At 43.0% G+C, this 26,757-nt stretch overlaps 1 protein-coding gene across 1 annotated transcript in view; it reads right to left on the reverse strand.

Moving 5' to 3' along the window:
• Positions 1-8,435: 8,435 nt before the first annotated feature.
• LOC129710494 (protein phosphatase PTC7 homolog) overlaps positions 8,436-26,757 on the reverse strand; it is a 78,813-nt gene continuing 60,491 nt past the window's right edge. The window contains exons 5-6 of the mRNA XM_055657452.1: positions 23,129-23,258; positions 8,436-17,701 (exon numbers count right to left, since the gene is read on the reverse strand). Coding sequence (XP_055513427.1) covers positions 17,643-17,701; positions 23,129-23,258 — 189 coding nt within the window. The 3' untranslated portion in view covers positions 8,436-17,642. The remainder of the gene's footprint in view (positions 17,702-23,128; positions 23,259-26,757) is intronic.

The raw sequence follows: 26,757 nt of genomic DNA on the forward strand, positions 1-26,757 counted from the left end.
GTTTCCTCTGCCCCAGAAGAGATAGTGCAAAAACCTGAATCCATGCCCCCTGCACCAACTCCTCAGCCACATATTCATCTGTCCTCTCTTCTCATTCTTACCGTCACTAGCACATGGCACCGGGAGTCACCCGGATATCACTAGCCTGGAGGTTCGGGCTTTTAATCTTTTGCCTAACCGCCTATATTCGCTTTGCAGGACCTCGTCCCTTTTCCTACCTACAACGACTTCTGGCTGCTCACCCTAGAGAATGTCATGCAGTCACTCTGAGACATTCCAGACCCTGGCACCAGGGTGGCAACACATTATCCTGGAGTCTCGATTGTTCCTCAGAGTCTCCTGTCTACCCCCCTAACTAACAACTCCACAACGATCTTTTCTGCCTGAAGAAGGGTCTCGACCCGAAAAGTCATCCATTCCTTCTCTCCAGAGATGCTGCCTGTCCCGCTGAGTTACTCCAGCTTTTTGTGTCAATCTTCGATTTAACTCAGCATCTGCAGTCCTTTCCTATACGGCTCTCCCACCACGATGGTTCTGCCGGACATTACCCTTCCCTGCTGTGCCTCAGAGCCAGGCTCAGTGCCACAGACTTTGCTGCTGCTGCTCACCTCTCAATAGTCATCCCTCCCCAGAAGTTTCCAAAACGGTTTTGAATGGCAACGGCCGCAGGGGGTCACCTTCACTCTGTCTACTCCATTTCCTCGTGGTCACCTACTGACTCTCTTCCTGTAGTTTAGGCGTGACCACCTCGCTATAACTCCTGTCTATGAAGCTCTCATTCTCATTGTTGATCCTGAGGTCGTCCAGCTCCAGCTCTAGTCCCCTAACACGGTCTTTCAGGAGCTGCACCTGGACACAATTCCCACTGGTGTAGACATCAGGGACACCGGTAGTTTCCCTGAATTCCCACATCCTACAGGAACATTGCACCATTCTACCCGCCATCAATTCTGCACTAAAACCAAGAGGCAAAAAGCAAATGATCACACACACACACACACACACACACACACACACACACACACACACACACACACAAACAGCAGACCGTACTGACTGTCACCTCCTGTCAACCTCTGCACTGTCTTTGCTCAGCATCCCCGTTGAAGCCTCTTTAGCGAAAGTCTGACACTTCACCTCCACACAGCACTTCACCTCCACATGGCCTCTCTCCCAATGAGGCCATTCTGGCCGCTACACCTTGCCTCCTTTTTGTTGGTTGCTCAATTAGTTCATTCATTGGCCACTCAATTAGCCAATCCAAAGCTTCCCTTTTCAAATCTCCCGCTATTACTCCGACACTGAAATACACTCACCCTGCCAGTCTATCGGAGAGGGTTCATTGGGAAAGGATTCAATCTTTCAGAAGAGAATGCGGTAAATAGCGACAGTGGCATCACATCTAATGGAATTGATTGAATTTTATGAGGCGGTGACAAAGGTGATCAATCTGGGTAGGGCAGGGGATGTTGTCTACGTGGATTTTAGTAAGGCATTCAATAAAGTCCCTCATGATAGACCAGAGGTTTAAGAGGTGGGATCTACAGTGACTCACTGTAAATGATTGGATTCAAAACTGGCTTACTGATAGATGGAGGAGGGTTGTGGAGGAAGGGTGTTGTTCTGGCTGGAGGTCTGTGACCTGTGGAATTCTGCGGGGATCGGTATTGGAACCTCTGCTGTTTGTGATATGTATAAATGAGCTGGACGTAAGTGAAGACGGGTTGGCTAGTAATTTGCAGAATAGACCATAATTGGTGGAGATGGGGATAGTGAGGTTGACTGTCATGATATAAAACAGATATAGATTAGCCACAGAAATGGCAGGAGAAATAGTCAATGAAATAGTCTGAGCAAGTATGAGGTGGTGCAATTTGGGAAGTCAAATGTTAGGGGAAAGCATATAGTTAATGGCAAGGCACGATATCATTGAGGAAACTTGGGATTCAAATCCACAGCTCCCTGAAAGAGGCAACACAAGTAGATAGAATGGCCGAGGGAGCATGTGGTGTTAATGCAGTTGATGAAAGGGAGGATGGATTGTACGATGGTGTGGGCTGCGACCACAATGCTTCACAATTACTTGCATTCTTGGATGGAGCTGTTCCCAAACGATGCTGTGTGGACCGTGATAGATAGCTATCTGCGGCGCATCTGTGAAATAGGTGAGCGGTGTTGGGGACATGCTGAACTTCTCAAGCCTCCAAAGGAAGTAGAGGCATTAGTGTGCTTGCTTGCCCATTGTTTCAATAGGGCTGGTCCAGGCCAAGTTGCTGGTGATATTTACTCCTAAGAACTTGAACCTTTCAACCATCTTCAATTTGGTGCCGTCAATGCACTGCTTCACTTTCTGAAGTTGATCAAAATCTACGATGGAGATACTGTACAAGGATGTTGCCAAGACTTGAGAGCTTGAGCTATTTATAGGCAGTGGTTGGGCAGGCCAGGGCTTTATTCCTTGGATGCAGGAGGGTGAGGGGAAACCTTATAGTGGTGTAGAGGGCCGTGAGAGGAATAGATAAACAACATATAAACATTTGGAAAGGTAAATGAATAGGAAAAAGTTAGAGGGAATATGAGACAAACGCGTGCAACTGGGACGTGTCGATGGGGCAACTAGGTTGACATTAGTAAGTTAAGTTGAATGGCCTGTTTCCGTGCTGTTCGACACTATGACACTATGCGAGGTTGGGCAGTCTATGACTTTATTCCTTGTAACACAGGAAGCGGGGGGGTGATCTTATAGAGGTGTATAAAGTCTTGAGGTGAATAGATATTTTGAATGCACAGAATTATTTACTCAGTTTAGTGGAATCAAAAACTAGAAGATATACATTTAAGGGGCAAGATTTAATACGGACCTGAGGGGCAACATTTTCACACAGATACGGAACGAGTTGCCAGAGGAGGTAGTTGAAGCAGGTACTATAAACAGCATTTAAAAGACACTTGGATGGGCCATCTTGGTCGGCACGGACAAGTTGGGCTGAAGAGCTGTTTCCGTGCTGTATTCTACGATTCTAAAGAACATGGAAGCACAATATTGGAGAGATATATACAAATAGTGCAAGAATATGAATCACATAGTCAGAGGAGATAATTTAACGCATTATGTTCAACATGGATAAAGATCATAGAACAGTTCAGCACGGGACTGAACAGCCCAGTGTTTGTGCTAAGCATGATGCCAAGTGAAACTGAACTCATCTGCCTGTGCATGCTCCACGTCCCTCTATTCTCTGCACTTCTATGTTCTTATCTAAAAGGTTCTTATCTAAAAGCCTTTTCAGCACCACCCTCGCATCTGCCTCCACCACCATTCTATGCCCCCACTATGTGTAAAATAACAATGCATATTTTACATTCAACTTTATCCCTCTCACTTTATAGCTATGCCCTCTAGTGTCGGACATTTCCACCCTGGGGAAAATGTTCTGATTGTCTACCCTATCAAAACATTATTTCATGTACTCCCATCGTCCGTCCCCCCCCACACCCCAACCTCTGACGTTCCAGAGAAATCAATCCAAGTGTATCGAACCTCTCCCTGAAGCTGAAACTCTCTAATCAAGTTATTATTCTGGAAAACTTCCTCTGCACCATCTCCAAAGTCTCCACATCTTTGCTTATTCTTCTTATTGAGTCCACACACAAGATTAGAAGTTGTTCAGCCAGAGCCCCACCCCACACACACACACCTATTTCTCCCCTCCACCTACATTCCAGCCTCTAGCCACAAATCTCCAATCCTTTTGTCTCACACCTTATGTCTTTTCATCCCTGGCCTTTGTCCAACCATTTGCCTATCAAATAACCCTCCCACCTGTATTGACCTCTTACTTGCCTAGCCTTGTCCTGCCCCTCCTCTCTTCCAGTTTTCTCCCCCCCTCAATCAGTCTGAATGGTTCCAACCTGATACATTACCTGTCCATATTCTCCTGAGATGCTGACCAAGCAGTTGAACCACTACACTACACTGTGACTCCTTTTGTGTACAAAAGCTCAGGTGTTGTGCCACAAAAGTGGGTGGTTTTGCAGACAGTGAAGATGGTTGTGAAAGATTGCGGCAGGATCTGGATCGATTAGTCAGGTGGGCTGAGGGATGGTTGATGGAATTTAATACAGAGAAGTATGAGGTGGTGCATTTTGGGTCGTCTATGGACAGGATTGACACAGTAAATGGTAGGCTTATGGGGAATGTTGTAGAGCAGAGGGATCTAGGAGTGCAGGTGCATGGTTCCTTGAAGGTCGAGTCGCAAGTAGATAAGGTGGTCAAAAAGGCTTTCGGCACTTTGGCCTTCATCAGTATTGAAGATAGGAGTTGGGAGGTCATTCTCTTAAAGATAGCGGAGTCAGGGGAATAGGGGAGAAGGCAGGAACGGGTTCCTGATTGGGGATGATCTGCCATGATCACATTGAATGGCGGTGCTGGCTCAAAGGGCTGAATGGCAACTCCTGCACCTATTGTCTATTGTCATGTTGCAGTTGTATGAGATGTTGGAGAGATCGTATTTAGAATAATTTTCAGTTCAGGGCACCATGTTATAGGAAAGATATTGTCAAACTTGAACAGGTTCAGAAAAGATTTACAAGGATGTTGCCAGGACTAGATGGTGCGGGCTATAGGGAGAGGTTGAGTAGGCTGGGACTCTATTCCATGGAGCGCAGGAAGATGAGGGGTGATCTTATGGAGGTGTACAAAATCATGAGCGGAATATATCAGGTAGTTGCACAGAATCTCTTGCCCAGAGTAGGGGAATTGATGCCCACTGGACATAAGTTCAAGGTGAAGGGGAAAAGATTTAATAGGAATCTGAGGGGTAACTTTTCCACACAGAGGGTGGTGGGTGTATGGAACAAGTTGCCAGATGAGGTAGTTGAGGCTGGGACTATTCCAATGTTTAAGAAACAGTTAGATAGGTACATGGATAGGACAGGTCTGGAGGCAGGTGGGACTGGTGTAGCTGGGACATGTTGGCCAGTGTAGGCAAGTTGGGCCAAAGGGCCTGCTTCCACACTGTATATTGTGCTCTCTGCTATAGGATGTTGCTAAGCTGGAAAGGATGGCAACAAAATATACGAGGGCCAGGACTTGGAAAGCCTGAGCTACAGGGAGAGGTTGGGCAAACTAGGACTTGTTCGTTGGAGCACAGGAGGCTAAGAGTTGATCTTACAGAGGTGTATAAGATCACAAGGGGAATGACTAGTGTGAATGCCCAGTCTTCTCCCCCAGAGTGCGGAAATCAAGAACCAGAGGACAAAGGTTTAAGATGAGGGAGGAATTTTTGGAAAAATACAACCATACCAACTGTTAAAATGTGGATTAGGAATATGATGGACATAGCACGCCTTGAAGAAATGAGACTCCGACTAATGGATAAATATGACCAATTCTTAAGGAGTTGGTCTCCTTTCTTCGACTTTTTGGAATGATGCAGCGGTACCGTAAAGATTGCTGATTTCAGTTCATGCCGTGGATAGATCTACATCTCCGAATAAAGATTTGAAAATTTCTCTTTTAAGGGGCCTTCTCTCCTATTTCTACTTTCCACTTTTTTTTTTTAACATATATACACACTTCACGTTTTTCTATTCTCTACCATCTATTTTTCCTCTTTTTCCCCTTTCTATTGTTTTTATTTTTCTTGTCTTGCTTACTTCCTTCTCAAAACATAAAACTAGAGGTTGTGCATAGAATGGATTATGGTATGACATAGTTGGCACCTAAAATTAGGTTCCACTGTACTGTTTTGTACTGTATTAACTTCTAATAAAATAAACAAAAACAAAAAAAATGATGAGGGAGGAAAGATTTAAAGGGAACCTGAGGGGCAGCATTTTCTGCCTTCCCCCCTATTCCCACAGAGGGCGGTGAGTAAATGGAACGGGGAGTGGGAAGAGGTAGTGGAAGCTGGTACCATAACAACATTCAAGAGACATTTAAATCGGTACATGGAAAGGAAAGGTTTAGAGGGATATGGGGCAATCGCCAGATGGGACAGTGTACATGGGCAAGTTGGGCTGAAGGGCATGTTTCCATGCTTTATGACTCAATCTAAGTTTGAGGTGTTGCACTTTGGAACATCAAACTAGGGTTGGACTTGCACAGTAAATGGTTGAGCGTTATAGAGTGTTGCTGGGCAGAGAGATCAGGGGGAAGCAGGTGTATGGTGCCTGAAAATTGGTGAATCTACTGGACAGTATAATGAAGACGACTTTTGGCATAATTGCCAACATTGGCGACACAAGGAACTGGAGATGCTGCTTTACGAAAACAAACACAGAGTACTGAAGTAATTCTGCAGGTCAGGCAGCATCCATGGAGGATGTGGAAAGGTGATATTTCAGGTTGGGTAGACAAAAATGCTGGAGAAACTCAGCAGGTGAGGCAGCAGCATCTATGGAGCGAAGGAAATAGGCAACGTTTCGGGCCGAAACCCTTCTTCAGTCTGACCTTCAACTTCTTCAAGTTGGGTGCCTTCTTTAGACTGACTGCAAATGGGAAAAGAAAGCTGAAAAAGAGGTGGGTGTAGGACAAAGTCTGGATGTGATCGGTGACTATGGGTGAAGGCAGGGGACAAAAACAGGGACGTAGTGTTACCTATAACTGAAAAATTCAATGTTCATACCATGGGGTTGTAAGCTTCACACGTGGAATACAAGGTGCTGTTCCCCCAGTTTGTGCGTGGTCTCATTCTGGCAATGGAGGAGACCCAGACAGTATAGCTGGTACATGAATGGGAAGGAATGTTCAACTGGTTAACAACTGGGACATACGGGGAGGCCGAGGCCAACACTTTCAAAGTGATCCCACCACCAGTCACATCTTTCCATCCGTCCTTCAATCTTCTGCAGAAACCACTCTCTCCGCAACTCCTAGGTTCTTCCCTTCCCACCCAAACCACCGCCTCCCCAAGTACTTTCCCCTGTAACTGCAGATTTCACAGTTGTCTCTATACTTCCTCCCATACCTCCATCACAAGACCCCAGCAATCCTTTCATGTGAGCCAGGTTCACAGGCACCTCCAGTAGCCTCATATACTGTACCCGGCATGGCCTCCTTTACATCGGCAAGACCACGCATACACTAGGTGACCGTTTAGTTGAACACTTGTGCACAGTCTACCTAAGCCTACTGGATCTCTCTGTTGCCATTTTAACTGCCCTTCCATTCCCACATCAACCTTCCTGTCTAGTCATTCAAGAGTCATTGGGAAAACAATCCATTGATCATTTTTTAATATAATTTGAGTATTTGAGTATAGGAGCAGGGAGGTTCTACTGCAGTTGTGCAGGGTCTTGGTGAGACCACACCTGGAGTATTGTGTACAGTTTTGGTCTCCAAATCTCAGGAAGGTCATTATTGCTATAGAGGGAGTGCAGAGAAGGTTCACCAGATTGATTCCTGGGATGTCAGGACTTTCATATGAAGAAAGACTGGATAGACTCGGCTTATACTTGCTAGATTTTAGGAGATTGAGGGGGGATCTTATAGAAACTTACAAAATTCTTAAGGGGTTGGACAGGCTAGATGCAGGAAGATTGTTCCCGATGTTGGGGAAGTCCAGGACTAGGGGTCACAGCTTAAGGATAAGGGGGAAATCCTTTAAGACCGAGATGAGAAAAACATTTTTCACACAGAGAGTGATGAATCTCTGGAACTCTCTGCCACAGAGGGTAGTTGAGGCCAGTTCATTGACTATATTTAAGAGGGAGTTATTAGATGTGGCCCTTGTGGCTAAAGGGATCAGGGGGTATGGAGAGAAGGCAGGTACAGGATACTGAGTTGGATGATCAGCCATGATCATATTGAATGGAGGTGCAGGCTCGAAGGGCCGAATGGCTTACTCCTGCACCTATTTTCTATGTATCTATAAATCAATCAAATTGGTCAGCTGGATCCCCCACGAACAAAGCCATAGGAGTCATCTTTAGTTAATCCCCATCTTTCCAAGAATTTTCCCACCACTGATTTGATCACAATTGAGTAGGGTGTTGACAAGTCGACCTGCAGCAAACTGCGAATGGCAGGGATGGGCACAGCCTTTATCCCAGGGTAAAGGGGAGTCTAGAACTAGAGGCAATCATTTAAGGGGAGAGGAGGAAGATTTAAAAGGGGCCAGAGGAAGCGATGGAAGCAAGTACAATTATAATGTACATTTGAACAAGTACATGGGTACGAAAGGTTTGGAGGGATATGGATGGACCAAATGTAAGAAAATGGGACAAGCACAGCTAGAGATTTGAGTTGGCATGGACATGTTGGACCAAAGGGCTTGTGTCCATGTTGTTGTAATCTCTGTCATCAGCGATGTTCTCATCAGTGATGGATGTCAGGGATTGGGGGAGAAGGCAGGAGAATGGGGTTAGGAAGGAGAGATAAATCAGCCATGAGTGAATTGTGATTAATTCAGATAAAAGCAAAACACACCATGTTTAAATAAATAAAGATTATAATTTCTTCAATAAATTTACAGTTCATAACTTATAATGTCAAACCAACAATTTCAACAAACCGAAATTTTAGAATATCAGATACAAAGAAAAATGAACAGCTTGATTTTCAGAATACAGGCAAAGACAAAAAATTCAAATTCCAGGAACACTTTCCATGAGACATTACGCACCTCAGCAAACAAGTGCTTTTTTTAACCACACTGGTGCTTTTCAGAGTTCGGTTATGTAGCAGCTACGTAAAATGAAAAACAATAACCCAACATTAGATAAGACACAAAGTGCTGGAGTAACTCAACGGGTCAGGCAGCATCACTAGAGAATCTTTCGGGTTGGGACCCTTCTTTAAACCCAACATTAATGCTGAGTAAATGAGGGAGAAAATGTTCAAATTTGAATGAAAGCACACCATTTAAAAATGAAGGTTACTTTTCACATTGACACACCAGTTTGTGGGTTTTACAGACTCTGAAAGGATAAAGCTGCGTACTTTCACTACAGTCAAACTAAAATCATCTTTTTAAGTATTAACATTTGTACATTTAAGCGTCAGGTTGAAGGTTACATTTCTGATCACCTTGCAATATTTGGTCCTTGATCCAGTGTTCTATCACCAAGAATATTTAAATAATCCTACCTACACCTCAAAAAGAATATTTCACGTGCTTCTATCATAAAGCAGCCATTCAAAGGTGTTGGGTTGCAGTTGAGGAAACAACTCCTATATTCAGTGCCACATCGGACTATAATTTACTGATTTCACTGGCGATTCTAAGGCACAGATTTATTTTTATACCATTTCAGTTCACATAAACATTTTTATTTTAAGTATTTTTTGTTTGCAGACAAATTTAATTTTAACAGCACTTTAATGAATTTTAGAAACACAAGAGTCTGCAAATTCTGGAAACCTGAGCAACAAACAATTTCCTGTAAAGTCAAACAGCAGTTCTGGGCGGAGAGGTGCCTGGTGATATTTTGGTTAAGACCCGATCCTGATGCAGGATTTCCACCCAAAACATCAATGCTTCCTTTCTCCCTAGAAATTTATTTTAAGTTTAATGTTGGTAGTTCTTAAATATCTGAATATTGGAGATATTAAGTATTACGATTGCAGTTTTCACAGCAGATAGAGAGGGCCCTGTCCCCAGATAGCTGGACATGACATAACTGGGCTCTCCCCCATCACTGGCAACTAGCTGAGCACAAATTAGTTACCTAAAGAGTCGCAACAGTCCAAGTTAATCGGATCCAAGCAACATGTGCAAAGCCAGTGAGATGTGAGAGTTTGCTAAACTTTTCACTGAATGAGGAAACTGCAGATGCTGGTTTAGACAAAATGCTGGAGTAAATCAGCGGAACAGGCAGCATCTCTGGATAGAAGGAATGGGTGACTTCACCCATTCCTTCTATCCAGAGATGCTGCCTGTTCCAATGAGTTATTCCAGCATTTTGTGTCTATCTTCGGTGTAAACCAGCATCTCCGGTTCCTTCCGACACATGATTAAAATCTAGTTCTTTCCATTGGGTTGTTGGGGGACGGAAGATAAAAGTGCAACAAAAAGCCAGGGTTTGGTCCCAAAGTTGCTAATGGATGCCAACAATCTACAACCAGCACTCAATTAAACTAATATGGCACAATAAATAAAATTAAACATAGGTTTTATTCTTTTGATTGTTATATTAATGAATTCTAACTGAAGCTATTGATGTCTTGGAGCTAAAAGCTCAACCTTCAGACATATGACAGTCAGTTACCCATCTGATGATGTTGGTTGTAGAACAATCAGAAGCCATCAATGCTGTAGAAGATTTATTTCTGGTATCAAATTAGAAATAGAGGAAACTTCCTCAAATAGTAACATCAATGCCAGATTTTCAACATCTAAAAAAGGTAACATCGAAATTAAAACATAATTAAAAACATCAAAATTAAAGAATCTCTCTACTCTACAGAAAGCAAGACAGTTTAATAAACCCACATAAGTGGCATCTTGATTGAATGGACAATGTACAGCTCTGAAATAGTTTTGTGACGTTCAACTTCATTTTAGGACGTGCAGATATGGGGTTTGATAATTGTCCGTCATTTCCACTGAAAGACACAACTTCCACCATGTTCTGAAACAACAGTTTTTTGTGGGAAAGAAATATGGTAAACATCTATTGCCATTGGTTGAAAGCATGAAAGACAGTGTGGGGATGAGGAACACAGAAAGAAAGGAGGCAAACAGAAGAGAAGACAAAGGAGGGAGGAAGTTCAGATACCATGGCAGGAGCAGCGGGGGCATTCTGAGGGAGAGGTTTATGGAGGAGAGTGAGACTGAAGACAAATATATAATTGTAAAAGAAACAATGGGACAAATACCTCAGTTGGAAAAAAGATACATAGAATGAAATAATGATGCGAGGACAAAGAACAAAATAAGTGAAGCACAAATAATAAGTGTGGTATATTTGATTATTCTTGTTAACATGAACAAGATCAGACTTATCCAATACATGTTTTGATTTCATCACTTGTTGAACCCATTTTACTTTTCTTTACTTTTCCAGGCTATCGTTGTTTCTTAGAAGATTCCTTAAGATTTTATGGAAATTACTTTGGATCTTTACAGATAATTTTACAATTGAGAGTAGATGGGGAAAACTGCTCTCACTCCTATTAAGAGAGGCATTAAATACGCTGACCCACTCTCTCTTAGTTTATTTGTGCAATCAATGTTTTTATGTTCTTTGGAGACAGATGGGAGTGGTTTTAACCCAATGAGTTTAACATTTTGTGTGCTGCTCTTGCCCTTATGATGACATAGCGATTATCAATGATTCATTTAAAGGTATGAGCGTCAACCACAGGATTGTGGAGAAATTCAGGCTAAAGACTGGTTTACAAATTAATGTCAAAATGTCAGCTGGCTTTTATATATATGTCCACTAAAACTAAAACTATCATTGATAACAAGACAAAATGGAAAATTAATGAGACAGATTTGGATTTTATTGATCCCAACTCTTTGCAAAAGTATTTACGTGGAAGGGTTGACCTTTGGAAGTTTTAGAGAAGGCCTCAAACAAAGATTAGCTAGGTGGTCAATTAATGCTGACAAAGCTAGGCTGAGACCTACTCAGAAGCTGGAGTTGTTTAAGGTTTATGTGGCATCTCATCTTTACTACACCCTCATGGTACCACAAACCATGAAATGAGGTATCATAAAATATATTAAACTGGATATCACACAATGTATTAAATGAGGGATTACAAAATGTATTTACATGTATGGATGAGATTGTCAAAAATATTGTTGGTAGGTTTTACATTTACCTATCTGCATGAACAAAGGTTGTTGCATTTGAAGGCTCGTGATGGTGGTCTGGTGACCAGATCACCAGTGAGGTCATTAGTAACACTCATGGAGTATTGCGAAGGGATAGAGGAACCCTTGTCCCTACATCCTTCATGAAATCTGGAGACCAAGGTCCAGAAGGTTTGTAATCTTGTGTTTTAAGGATTATCATGGATAGGAATTTTGTTGTGCCTCAAATGTCTTTGGCAATATCAGTAGAAATGTGAACAGAAGCTGGATGAAGGAAAAGTTTTACAGCTTATTTTAGGTGTGATTCCGGCTAAGAAATGGATAAAGGGCATTAGTTATTTTTCAGAAGCCAGCCAATAAATTAATTAATGAGTGTTAATTAAGTACTAACGCTCATCCTGTAAAAGGCAGCTTAAATCCTGCAGGTGTTGCAGCTTGATTCATGAAGCATTGGGGATTGCCGTCCCCCGCTGATAAATTACCCCCTATGAAGAGACATAATCGGATTGGTGATCTTCTGTGCAAACACATGAATAGTTGAATGGTCTACATCTGAGGAACAAAGGTGGTGGATGCTGAATTTTGGATAAAGTGTTTAAAGGGATGTGGTTACATCTAACATCGATGTCACTGTTAGATTTAAAGATCAATGATGGATCATGGAAAAACATGCATTGAGCAGGCTCAAAAAATGTCCTTCTTAAAGAAGGAGTAAAGGATTTCTGTCAAGTCAATGAGGTTGCAGCATTTGGATTTGTGGTTGGAGCCATAACGGAGATGGCTCCTGGAAATGACTCAATAATTAGCTTTCTTGGGTTGCAATGGTTAAAATAATTTTCTGCTCTCGTTGGGAGATCAGCTTTGCCTTGGATTATTGAAATTCAACATTTTATGGCACTATAATGTATTAGTATTGTGCCATACTACTATTGTGAATGTGGCGAGGATTTTATTATTTACATTGTATTCATTAATGTAAAAAGATAGATTTTGCTTTTGTGTCTGTACTTCAACACATGAGATGACGTTATTAGTGGCAAGTAGCCAGGTCAACAGAGCAGCTATGGAAAAGCATCTTGATGTGTACCACTGACCATACTAAAGAAAATTTGATATAGTTATATCAATAGTATATGGCACCTAATGGTCCAATCTGGATACTGGACAACCTTCCTAGGGGGCTCTCTTTTTAAATGTAACTTTTTATTTTTCTTTGTCTGTTTAACCTCTCGAAGCTAAGTTACCCTGTAGCTGATCTGCGTAAAACGTTGAACTCAGTGGCAAGTTTCCATTTGTCACATCATTGTAGTTCATAGTTATCCTTGTATTGTTAGTCTTTTCTTAAATACACTGATATCATTTGACTATATGATTTGAATTTTTCTAATGCACAAAATACCATTTCAATATACATTGCTTAAATCATTTTACTGGATAATTCAATTTCTATCAGCAAATTCTACAATTTTAACATTATTCACTGCAAATATATTTTTCTTCTCCAATTTCGTCTAAAACAGGTTTAACAAAACTCCTCAATCCTGCATTGCCAGTGTGGTGAAGATTTGTTCGTTTTTTTAAACAGGGCAAGAAATACATCTTTCAGTAGATATCCACTTTAAACAAATGAATTGATTGCAAACTAGATGGAGCGCTTGTGAATGCAATAAACCAGGGCTGGGGGCCAGGCTGCCCGACAATAGATCAGCAGGTTTAGTTTAGAGATACAGCATGGAAACAGGCCCTCTAGCCCACCCATGCTGACCAATGATCACCCGTACACTAGTTATCCCAGTTTTGCATTCTGCACACTAGAGACAATTTACAGAAGCCAATTAACCTACAAGCCTGCACGCCTTTAGGATGCGAGATGTGACCACATGGTAAAACCCACGTGGCCACAGGGAGAAAGGACAAACTATATACAGACAACGCCCATAATAGGAGTTCCAGGAGCAACTGAATTTGCTATTTAAACCAGGGATTAAATCAAGGTGTATATGGTTATAAAAAGGTTTATGAAGCCTTGGCAGCGTTCTGTGGTCTTGAAGAAGCCAGACAGAAGTGCATAATTGACCTAAATTAAATTGTGGATTCTCAGAAATCCCAGTAAGGGCTTCTTTTTAAAACATCTGAAAGGAAGCATCACCCGGCTTCTGACCATTTTATACTTCAGATCCTGAAGGCAGAAATTAAGTCAGCTTTTAATTACGTTTGTCCTCATCTCATTGTGCAGGCAAAGGGACGAATAAATGTTTTGATAAAGTGTACTTAACATTTACACTGGTGGGGAAGCTAACAATCAGCGCTCACTGACATGGGGAACGTTTTTGAAACACATAGGAAGATAATGTATTACCTGAAAAAGTGGTGCAATAAAAAAGCAACACAAAATTCCCAAAGGTACTTGATTATCAGAAAAGGGAACACTTGCGGTAGGATTAATGACTATGTTCACACAAGTTCTAAGGACCAAATGACCTCTGTGCTGCAAATCACTATGAAATAAAAGCTTTCAGTACATCTGTCTTCAGAGACAGTAAACTCCCTTTCCCCACATCCTGGAATGGCATTGACATTTTTTGGAAGGTGCATGTTACAATATTACATCAAAACATAGCAAAACTACATTCTTGCATTAGATGGTCCAATCTTCAAGGATGATAGGTAGTGTCGACTGAGAATGTCTGGAAACACCACAAATAAACTGGGGATCAATAAACCGCACAGTACCATGCACTTCAGTTTCTATATTTGAACTCTATGTAAAAAAGATCAAGGCATGTCCTAAAGGTTTCAAGTGCAAAGTTCTCATAATAGTATAAGATATCCAATTCTTATGATCTGCCATGAAAGATTAAATACATTAATCAAAGAAAACTCAAGACTGTAGCATAACCAAACCTGAAAAGCACCAGCACAAGTCCATGTAAATAGTGCATTTATCTGATATATACAAACAAATTATATACAGAGAATCACAGACATATTGCTGTAGCAATATCAATGGCTCAATTCGACAGTAGTAACTCTTCCTTCCCAGAAAACAAATCGTAAGATAAGTTATAACATGCATCCCGCTCAAATGGAGAAATGAGTGAAACAGTCGCAATGCTAGTGTAACACAAAGCTTGTCTGGTTCTCCCTCAAGCTTGAATCTTGCAATTTATCCCACTAAATAAAACTGCAGTTCTAAATACTCATATCAAAATATTAAAGATAAATTACTTTCATTGTACTTTTCTCGCCCTCACGTACAATGTTTCCCTTCCCAAACTTTTGTAATACATCCAACTGAGGAGCAGAGTCAGAAACAATACATGAAGTTGCTGAGCTAACAAAGCAAACGCACACTTTGCTTTCACAAGAAGGGTTAAAGACCATATAAAGTGAAGCAAGCCTTCCCGTTCCCAATGGTGCATAGATACTCTACCAGCCAGCATCCTTCAGATCACAGGTGAAATGCAGATTCTTAAAATGCCAGGAATCTGCAAGCAGCTCCATCACAATTTAAAATGTGCATATCAGTACTCTTGAAAAGCCACAAAATGTTAACTTCTATGGTACAACTTCAAGATGAAGCACTTTGTTTGACTGGGGTTAGATTACTCCATCTTGCACCAAGAATCACTAAGCTGCTGAAACAAATAAGCACCTCTGTCCAAACACCATCATCCATGGCCTTATCTTGTTTTGCAAAAATTCATGATTTCAAAATCTTCTCTAAGTTGTAGTTTCTAATTTCTCCAATCTTCGTGTCCAGAGTAATTGCTGGTGGACCAACACAAACCCTATGACTGAAGGCACTGCAGACAGGACAGGCTGCACCATGAATGAAAAGCAGATCATCTTGGTGCCTACACAGCGAGCAGCCAAAGAAGTGACCACGTCCCATCAGCAATCTTCAGCAATTAGTCGATTATTCTACATCCATTTTGGAGGGAACATTGAACTCAAACAGTCTAATCAACAGAACCCCATCATCATAACACATTCAGTTAACTGCTACCCTGATACAGAAGAGCGTCTAAACTCAGCACAGTGTTGAAAGAATTCAGAACAAATTGAAACTTATTTCAACATCAAGAATATAAATGTTGACCATAAGTCTCCTCAAGCAGCTACCCATTTTATGTCTTAAAAAAAAAAAAGATTATCAGGGCAAACAATCAGCTATGGAAGGGATTTAAAATGTAATAACTTTTACCAATTCTCCAAATAAAACATCTGGAACAAAAATGAATCATTTTTAGTTTTAAGAATACAATTAAAACACTAGATTAAGCATTAGAGCCAAAGACTGGTCTAGTTCAGTTCTAGTTAAACTAACCAAGCATCGGACTTCAAAGTCCATTCCTCCAGCTGTAGCTGCATACAATGGCACGGAGCCTTTGGCCTGCTGCACAAATCATGGCAAACCCAGAAGGATGGTTCAAGTGAAGGTTTCTTGTGGCGGCAACAGCACCAATTCCAGATGTGCTCGATGCGGCAATTTTATCCATTGCTCTTCAGCCTGTTCGTGTGAAGGCTTTGCAGCTTAAACTATTTATCAACAATTATCGATTTGCAGAGGTCTCACTACTTAAATGTATAGACTGCTCGCAAACAATTCTCAAAACAACTTTGGATCAGAACAATAATTCTTTCTGGCAAAGCCAGTACGTTTAAGTGGAGAAATAATGGGGTGGCAGTCATGCTGGTATACAAGGAGAACTGAGAAGGGTGGCTGTTCCTCAGTACATTGGGTTGCTAGGCACTGACGGTCAAGATTTGATGAGTTCTGATTGGAAACAATTTACATGCTCCATAAGACACCAGAGCATCAAAACCACCTTATGAGAGGAATAGAACGGGTGGACACACTTAGTCTCTTGCCCAAAGTAGGGGAATCCAGAAGACATTGGTTTAAGGTGATGGGGGAAAAAATGTAACAGGAACCTGAAGAGTAACTTTTTCATACAAAGGTTGGTGGGTATATGGAACAAACTGCTGGAGAAGGTAGTTGAGGCAGGTGTTATCGCAACGTTTTAAGAAATATTTAGACAGAAACATGGATAGGAAAGATGTAGAGGGATATGGGCAAAATGCAGGCAGGATTATTGTAGATGGAGCTTGTTGGGCGGTGTGGGCAAGCTGGGCCTAAGGGCCTATTTCCAAGTTGATGCGACTCATACTAAAATTTGTCTCCACACTGACTCCACTTGTTTTCGTACATAGAACTGAGACTGGATCTGTACTTAACCAATTCAGAACTCCTTTCCCATAGTCTGAGACAAAAAACAATACTCTAGCCATATTCAGGAGAAAGGATGTTGGCAAAATAGAATGTGTATCGCAGGAATCATAAACACATGGCTAAAACACATTGAAATGCATATTTTAAACGTAAATACATTTTGGTTATTATGGTATTGCTTCTAGTAAGTTTAAGTTCAAGAATGCAAAGTATTTCATGGACAATTTTTTTTTGAAAAAGCATCCATCTTAGTAGGCTAGATTTTCAGAAATCATTTTCGTGAATGGCTTTACCATTGTGTTTAAAATATGACAAATGTTTAAAAGAGGTTAATATACAGTTGTGGACAAATGCAGGGAGTACAGACTTCAAAGACAAACTATTTTACACATTTCATAGGATGCAAAAAGCAGCAAAGAGCGAGGTGTAATTTTTTTCAAACTACAGGAACTGAAAAGAGTGATTGTTCACCCAGTACTTCAGCCACTGGGAATCCTTGCACTTGGCCATCTCAAATGGCCCCCATTGGCTTGCCTGGTTGAGATTAGTGGGATTCTCACAGTGGAGATGAGGGGATGCCACTTCTTCAGGTGTGTCAACTGGCCACTTCTGGCCAAAGAGACAAAGGTTTCCTCTCCTCATTCTTTGTTCTCCGTCACGACTGATAATAGCACAGTGATGTCATCTGGTTTGCCACCTGCAAAATAAGTCATATTCAAAATGCAGAATTATTAGTTTAGTTTAGAGCTACAGGCCCTTCGGCCCACCGAGTCCGCGCCGACCAGCGATCCCCACACATTAACACTATCCTATGTACAATGGAGAGAGAGAGAGGGAATACTGGGGTTACTTGGTTAGAGAAATTAAAAGTCATACCCACTGCGCTGTAAACTGCCCAAGCAAAATATGAGATGCTGTTCCTCCAATTTGTGTTTAGCCTCACTCTGACAATGGAGGAGACCGAGGACAGAGAGGTCTATGTAGGAATGGGAAGGAGAATTAAAGTGTCCAGCAAGCGGCAGATCAGGCTGGTTCACGCGGACTGAGCGAAGGTGTTCCACAAAACGATTACCCAGTCTACGTTTGGTCTCGCTGATGTACAAGAGTCCACGTCTTGAACAACGGATACAGTAGATGAGGTTGGAGAAGGTGCAAATGAGCCTCTGCCTAACATGAAACGATCGTCGGGATCCCTGAATAGAGTCGAGGAGGAGGTATAGGGACAGGTGTTGCATCTTCTGCGGTTGCAGGGGAAGGTACCTGGGGAGGGGTGGCTTGGGTGGGAAGGGATGAGTTAACCAGGGAGTTGCGGAGCAAACGGTCTCTGCGGAAGGTGGAAAGGGGTGAAGATGGGAAGATGTGACTAGCGGTGGGATCCCGTTGGAGGTGGTGAAAATGCCAGAGGAATATGTGTTGTATGTGACAGCTGATGGGGTGGAAGGTAAGGACTAGGGGGACGGTCTCTTGTGACTAGGAGGAAGGGGGAGCAAGGGCTGAACTGCAGGGTACCGAGGAGCCAAATGTGGGGCCCTCATCTATGATGGGAGAGGGGAACCCCCTTTCCCTAAAGAATGAGGACATCTCTGATGTCCTGGTATGGAACACCTCATCTTGGGCGCAGGTGCGGCGTAGACAAAGGACTTGGGAGTAAGGGATAGAGTCTTTGCAGGAAGCAGGGTGGGAAGAAGTGTAGTCGAGTTAGTTGCGGGAGTCAGTGGGTTTGCAATAGACGTCAGTCGATAGTGTATCTCCTGGGATTGAGACTGCAAAATCAAGAAAGGGGACAGAGGTGTCAGAAATGATCCAAGTGAATTTGAGCAGGATGAAAATTGGTGATGAAGTTAATGAAGTCCATGAGTTCTGCATGGGCGCAGGAGGTAGCGCCAATGCAGTTGTCAATGTAACGGAAATAGAGTTCGGGGATAGGGCCAGTGTATACCTGGAACAGGGATTGTCCAATGTACCCTATAAAGAGGCAGGCATAGCTGGGGCCCATGCGGGTGCCTATAGCTACGTCATTGATTTGGAGGAGAAGGGAGGAGTGGAAGAAGTTGTTAAGGGTGAGGACCAGTTCCGCTAGGCGGAGTAGAGTGTTAGTAGAGGGAAATTCTGTTCTGCGTACAAACCTGTACATCTTTGGTGTGTGGGAGGAAACTGGAGAACCCAGAGAAAACCCACGCAGTCACGGGGAGAACGTACAAACTCCATACAGGCAGTACCCGTAGTCAGGATCAAACCTGGGTCTCTGGCGAGGTAAGGCAGCAGCTCTACCGTCATGCCACCGTGTCGCCCATTGGTAAGTGTCTAGTGAGAGACATAAGGAGCTGCAGATGGTGGAATCCTGAGCAAACAACAGAGCCAGAGTAACTCAGAGTGTCGGGCAACATCTGTGGAGGGTGTGGATAGGCATGACACCCGACTCTCCTCTGGTCCCTCAGTTCTGCTTTCACTCCCCTCCTCCCAGACGGAACAAAGATAGAGTTCACATGGTCTTCACCTTTCACCCCACCAGCCTTAGCATCCAACAGATAATTCTCCGACATTTAGACAACTTTCGATGTGATGTCATCATAAATCACATTCCCCACCCCTTTGCACACTCCCTCTGCATTCCATGGTTCACATCTCCCCCCCAGCAACCACAGGAGATATAAAACTTGACCGTACACTTACTTCATCCCTCCGAGGACTTCAGAAGCCCTTCCAAGTGAAACAGACACACACTCAACTCTTCAAAATTAGTCCACAGCATTGGGTTCTCCTGGTGTAGTCTCCTTTACATCAGCAAGACCAGGTGCAGATTAAGTGACCGATTCACTCTACTCTCCAAGGTCTGCTTGTTCTGCCATTTTCTAACTATTTTAATGCGAGAGGCTTGATGGGCAGAACAGATGAACTCGGAGACTGGCTCTGAGAGGGACAGGACTGGCAGCTTAATGTTTCTGAGTACAGGTGCTACAGGCAAGATAGGAGTTGGGGTAAAAGAGGAAGAGGTGTTGCTTTATTGATTAAGGCGAATTTCATGGCAGTAGTCGAAGGTGACATTACTGCTGGTTCGTCCAGTGAGGTCATAAGTGATAGGAGCAAAATTGGGCCCTTCAGCCCATCAAGTCTACCCTGCCATTCAATCATGGCTGTTCTATCTCTCCCTCCTCACCTCATTCTCATGCCTTCTCCCCATATTAAGGAAAATCCCATGAGATTTTATTTAAGAAAGATCACTAGAGAGAGAATAGGCTTCTCAGAAACTAAAATGAACACCTCTATGTGGAACCACAGGAGATGGACAAGGTTCCCAATGAATATTGTTTTTACTTTGGAGAGGAATATGAATGAGGAACTTGGGACAGTTAATTCTCGACTTGTCTTGTAGACAGTACATATTACAGTCGAGGAGATGCTGGGCGTCATATGTATGAAGACAAATAAAACTCCTGGGCCTGATCAGGTATATCTGAGGACACTATACGACGCTAAAGAAGAAATTGCAGGGGCCCTGGCTGAGATATATATATATCACAGGGGTTAAGTTCTGGAAGACTGCAGGGTGGCTAATGTTGTACCTCTATTTAAGAAGGACTGCGAAGCAAAGCCTGGGAACTAAAAACCAGTGAGCCTTGAATCTCTGCTGAGCAAAAAGGTTGATGAAGGCAGAGCTGTAGATGTTGTGTACATGGACTTCAGTAAGGCGTTCGACAAGGTGCCGCATGGTAGGCTGCTCTGAAAGTTTAGATCACATGGGATCCAAGGAGAGCTACCTGAATGGATAGCAAATTGGCTCCATGAAAGGAAGCAGAGTGTGATGATGGAAGGTTGCTTCTCAGAATGGAGGCCTATGAAGGTTATGAACCATTGCAGCAGGATCTGGATCGATTGGCCAGGTGGGCGGAGGAATGTTTTTTGGAATTTAATACAGAGAAGTGTGTGGTGTTGCATTTTGGGATGTCGAACAAGGGCAGGACCTACACAGTAAATGATAGGCCTCTGGGTAGTGTTGTAGAGCAGAGGGATCTAGGAGTACCAGTGCATTGTTCCATGAAGGTCAAGTGGCAGGTAGATAAGGCTTTTGGCACTTTGGCCTTCATCAGTCAAAGCATTGAGCATAGAAGTTGGGAGGTCATGTTGCAGCTGTATAAGATGTTGGTGAGACCGCATTTAGAATATTGTGTTCAGTTCTGGGCACCATGTTAAAGGAAAGATATTGTCAAGCTTGAAAGAGTTCAGAAAATATTTAGGAGGATGTTGCCAGGACCAGAGGTTGTGAGCTATAGGGAGAGGTTGAGTAGGCTGGGTCTCCATTCCACGGAGCGTAGGAGGATGAGGGGAGATCTTACAACACATGAGAGGAATAGATCGGGTAGATGCCCAGAGTCTTTTACCCAGAGTAGGGAAATCGAGGACCAGAGGACAAAGGTGCAAGGTCAAGGGGAAAAGATTTAATAGGAATCCGAGAGGTAACTTTTTCACACAGGTGGGTGTATGGAACAAGCTGCCAGAGGAGGTAGTTGAGGCTGGGACAATCCCATTGTTTAAGAAACAGTTGGACAGGTACATGGATAGGACAGGTTTGGTGGGTTATGGACCAAGCACAGGCAAGTGCTACTAGGGTAGTTGGGACATTGTTGGCCGGTGTGGGTGAGGTAAGACCAAGTGGCCGGGGCAACTCTGAGCCGCCAGTGCCTCTTCCTGCCCACTGATGATGGACTGCGCTGACACTCAGAGGCAAAGACATGTCACGGCCGTGAGTAGTCGCCTGTAAGGCCGTGAGTAGTCACCTGTATGGGCGTGAGTAGTCGCCTGTATGGTGGTGAGTAGTCACCTGTATGGGCGTGAGTAGTCGCCTGTATGGTGGTGAGTAGTCACCTGTATGGCCGTGAGTAGTCGCCTGTATGGCCGTGAGTAGTCGCCTGTATGGTGGTGAGTAGTCGCCTGTATGGTGGTGAGTAGTCACCTGTATGGGCGTGAGTAGTCGCCTGTATGGTGGTGAGTAGTCACCTGTATGGGCGTGAGTAGTCGCCTGTATGGTGGTGAGTAGTCGCCTGTATGGTGGTGAGTAGTAGTCGCCTGTATGGTGGTGAGTAGTCGCCTGTATGGTGGTGAGTAGTCGCCTGTATGGTGGTGAGTAGTCGCCTGTATGGTGGTGAGTAGTCGCCTGTATGGTGGTGAGTAGTCGCCTGTATGGTGGTGAGTAGTCACCTGTATGGGCGTGAGTAGTCGCCTGTATGGTGGTGAGTAGTCGCCTGTATGGTGGTGAGTAGTCGCCTGTATGGGCGTGAGTAGTCGCTTGTATGGCCGTGAGTAGTCGCCTGTATGGCCGTGAGTAGTCGCCTGTAAGGCCGTGAGTAGTCGCCTGTATGGGCGTGAGTAGTCGCCTGTATGGTGGTGAGTAGTCGCCTGTATGGTGGTGAGTAGTCGCCTGTATGGGCGTGAGTAGTCGCCTGTATGGTGGTGAGTAGTCGCCTGTATGGTGGTGAGTAGTCACCTGTATGGCCGTGAGTAGTCGCCTGTATGGTGGTGAGTAGTCGCCTGTATGGTGGTGAGTAGTCGCCTGTATGGGCGTGAGTAGTCGCTTGTATGGTGGTGAGTAGTCGCCTGTATGGGCGTGAGTAGTCGCCTGTATGGTGGTGAGTAGTCGCCTGTATGGTGGTGAGTAGTCACCTGTATGGGCGTGAGTAGTCGCCTGTATGGTGGTGAGTAGTCGCCTGTATGGGCGTGAGTAGTCGCTTGTATGGCCGTGAGTAGTCGCCTGTATGGCCGTGAGTAGTCGCCTGTAAGGCCGTGAGTAGTCGCCTGTATGGGCGTGAGTAGTCGCCTGTATGGTGGTGAGTAGTCGCCTGTATGGCCGTGAGTAGTCGCCTGTATGGTGGTGAGTAGTCGCCTGTATGGCCGTGAGTAGTCGCCCAAAGAGTTCTGCTTTTTTCCGGTCACCACTGGATTTTCAACATGTTGAACATTTTCAGCCACCTGCTGCGACTATGACGGATGCCGGCAAGTCGCCGAAAAATTTGCATAAGTGGGCCAGACCCTTAATACAGATGGTGCGTTACTTTGCAGTTTTAAAATTCAGAGCCAGAAAGCTCTGCAGACCAACTACGGATATCTCATTCACAGAAGCACAATTTACCTTGAACATTCAGCCCATTGGCACAGGCACGTTGTGCGAAGGGTGACATGTAGTTTGGATCATACGCCAGTTGCTGAGCCTGTTCAGCTATGTTTTTCACTGTTCGCTTCAAACTGTCGTAATTACAATCCTGTAACAAATCATTGCCATCAAGTTGAATAGAATGACCTTCATAGCATATCCGCAACAAAAATATCTTCATGAACTCTTTGGTGCCTTTGCCTCCTGTGAAAATGACTGGGCTGATATAATTGAATGATTTCTGCCTATATTAACAATAATTACTTTCCCTCTGCAGGAACTATATGGGGAGTATAGGTAAGCTGCCCAACAATCTCTCTCAATATGAGCCATTTTTCAAGGTTAAAAGATTCTTTGTATTAACTAGGCAAAGCAACATCTGTTTTATTAGTCATGATAACTTCACATTTTCCTAATAGACTTCATTATTTCCACGCAGATCATTTGGCCCATTTGCTCCATACTAGCATCTAGCAAAGCAATCACATGAAGACACTTCCACTTCGTTCCCATGCACCTTAGCACCCATTTGCTCTCACATGCCCACTTGCTTTGAAACTTGAAGCAGCTTAGTGGAGGCAATTTACAGCAGCCAATTGACCCACTAGAGGAAGTGAAAGTAACTGGAGCACCAGGGTGAAACCTAGCAATGTGGTCTGAATGTATATTAGTTTAAATTAGTTTACAGATACAGCACAGAAATAGGCCCTTCGATCCAGAGTCCAGCGATCTCCGCACACTAACACAATCCTACACACATTAGGGACAATTTACAATTATACCAAGCCAATTATGCTACAACTTTGGAGATTTTGGACTACGTCTACACCCATGACTTTGGAGTGCGGGAGGAAACTAGAGATCCCTGAGAAAACCCACACAGGTCACAGGGAGAACATACAAACTCCGTACAGGCAAGCACCCGTAGTCAGGATCAAACCCAGGTCTCTGGTGCGGTGAGCAGCAACTCTACCACTGCACCACTATTCCACCCACTCTCAGCACCCAAGGCAAGGTTGGACCTAGAGTCTCTGCAGCTGAATGGTGATAATAGCAAAAGCAGAATCAATGGCTCAGCTAGTCATGAGTGGTTGGGTGAGAGACACAAAGTAGAAAACAGATAAATACCAGAGGTGGGCACAAGTGAAAATCAGATAAAGACATGCACAGCTGCAGAGAAAGAGGTAACTGATCAAAACGCCCTGAGAAAGAGACAGCAAAGATAGGGAGCTGTACACAGAATGAAAGGAGCATTACACTGGCAACCAACCATGCAAACTAAATGGAATTTGGTTCCATCGGTGTAGAAAGTGGGCAAAGGAACAGATGTTGGCAAAGGAAAGGAAGTGGAAGGGGGGGGGGGAGGTGGTGTATAACACAAGGGTGCTGAAAACCAGGTAGTATTTGGGGAGGGAAATGCTATAAGCTGGATGACGTTTGGGTAGTATAAAAAATTTACAAAGCATAAATCATAGACACAAAGTATTTCAAACTATTGATATTTATATATATGTGTGGCACATTTAAGATTTATATATTTGGTTATATAATTATTTTATAAATATATAAATTAATTGAAAATCCCATTAAAGGGGTGTATAAACTTAATATATATAACTTTATTTAATATTAATTTTATATGTATAAATAAATATAAAAAAAATCTATAGTAATAAATATATATAAAATATTAATATATATGGTAAATAAATAGCAAAAACATAGAAGGATAGAAGTATAAAAATAAATAGTAAATTAAAATAATAAAAACCCAATCAAAGTCCCTGAGAGCAAAAAAAGATAGGGAGCAGAAGTACACAGGAAAGGGCAACTGGCAAGATTAAAAATTATAAGCATATATTAACAATACTTAAAATAAATTTTAAATTACATGATTAAAAACAATAAATTACTAGAATAAACATAAACGTGGGTCAACAATAATACCACAAGAAACTATAATATACAACAAACATAAGCTATATACTTTAAAGTTAAAATAATATAAATAACTAAAAATTTTATAATAACAAAAATATTAACTTTAAATCTATATGGAGTTGGTTCCATTGGAAAAAGGGGCAAAGGGGTGGATCAGTGGGAAAGCCCAAAAAACAATTTGCTTGGGGTTGTGACAAGCAAGAGGGAATGGTTCAAAAAGGCACATGGTCAATATGGGGCAAAATTGGGTGGGTGAGGGGGGTGACAAAGAGTTAAACAGGAAGTCAGAGGGGTATTTTTAAATAGCAGGGACATATAGGCTGGAATGCGTGTTGTAATATCGCAAACATGCAAACCAGGATTTCAATTGTGAGTACATTAAGATTTACATAAAGTAATAGGAGCAAGTTTAGTGCATCGATCGATAGCATAAAGATTGGTTTATTGGTAATTTGGAAAGCGGGAAGTCCGGATGGGGTGGGGGGGGGGGGGGGGGGGGGTGGGGGGGGGGGGGGTGTGGAGCAGTGGAGTAAAGCAAAAAACACTTTCCTTGAAATTGTTATGACAGGCAGATAAACTGGTCAAAAAAGGCACATTGGCCTTCATTAGTCAGGGCACTGAGTATAAAAGTTGGGAGGTCATGTGGCAGTTACATAAGATGTCGGTGTTGCAACATATCGTGTTCAATTTTGGGCATCATGTTATTAATGATTCATTCATTAATAGGAAAGTTGTTGTCAAGTTGGAAAGGGTGCAGAGAAGGTTTACGTGGAGTCGAAGGCCTGAGCTATAGGGAGAGGTTGAGCACGTTAGAACTCTATTGCTTGGAGCACAGGAGGATGGTGTGTGATCTTATAGACGTGTACAAAATTATGAGAGGACTAGATCAAGTAAACATACAAAGTCTCTTGCCCAGAGTAGGGAAAGCGAGAACCAGAGAATATGGGTTTAAAGTGAGGGGGGGAAAGATTTAATAGGAACCTGAGGGGTAACTTTGTTACACAAAGGCTGGTAGGTGTATGGAATAAGCTGCCAGAGGTGGTAGTTGAGGCAGCTACTATCGAAATGTTCAGGAAAGATTTAGACAGGTACATGGATAGGATAGGTTTAGAGCGATATGGGCGAAGCACAGGCAAATGAGACCAGGGTAGATGGAACACTCTGGTCGGTGTGGGTAGGTTGGGCCCAAGGGCCTATTTCCATGCTGTATGACTCGATGACTCGAAGACAAAAGGGTGCCAGAAAAGGGGATAAGAGGGGTGAAAAGTTAATCCAGAGGGAGCGATATGGTTGGGAGGCAACAAGAAAGTGGTAAAGAATGGAGAGATAAAAAGGAATCATCCACGGGATCATTCTTGTAAAACTCTGGACCCGTGACAAAGCCGGCATGTCTCTCCTCAGATACGGGACCAAAACTGTTCACAATACTCCAAATACGGCCTGACCAGTGTCTTATAAAGCCTCAGCATACCAACCCGGCAAATGTGTCGACGATGCAACCTTTGTTGGACAAATTACCGATGATAAATCAGAGTATAGGAGGGAGATCAGTTGTCTGACTGAATGGTGCCAGAACAACCATCTTAATGTTAACGTTAGCAAAACCAAGAAACTGATTGTTGACTTTAAAAAAGGAAAGCGGAGGATTCACAGTTCTGTCTTCATCG

Source organism: Leucoraja erinacea, chromosome 28 (genome assembly GCF_028641065.1).
Source record: "Leucoraja erinacea ecotype New England chromosome 28, Leri_hhj_1, whole genome shotgun sequence".
In the NCBI taxonomy this organism is placed as follows: Eukaryota; Metazoa; Chordata; class Chondrichthyes; order Rajiformes; family Rajidae; genus Leucoraja; species Leucoraja erinaceus.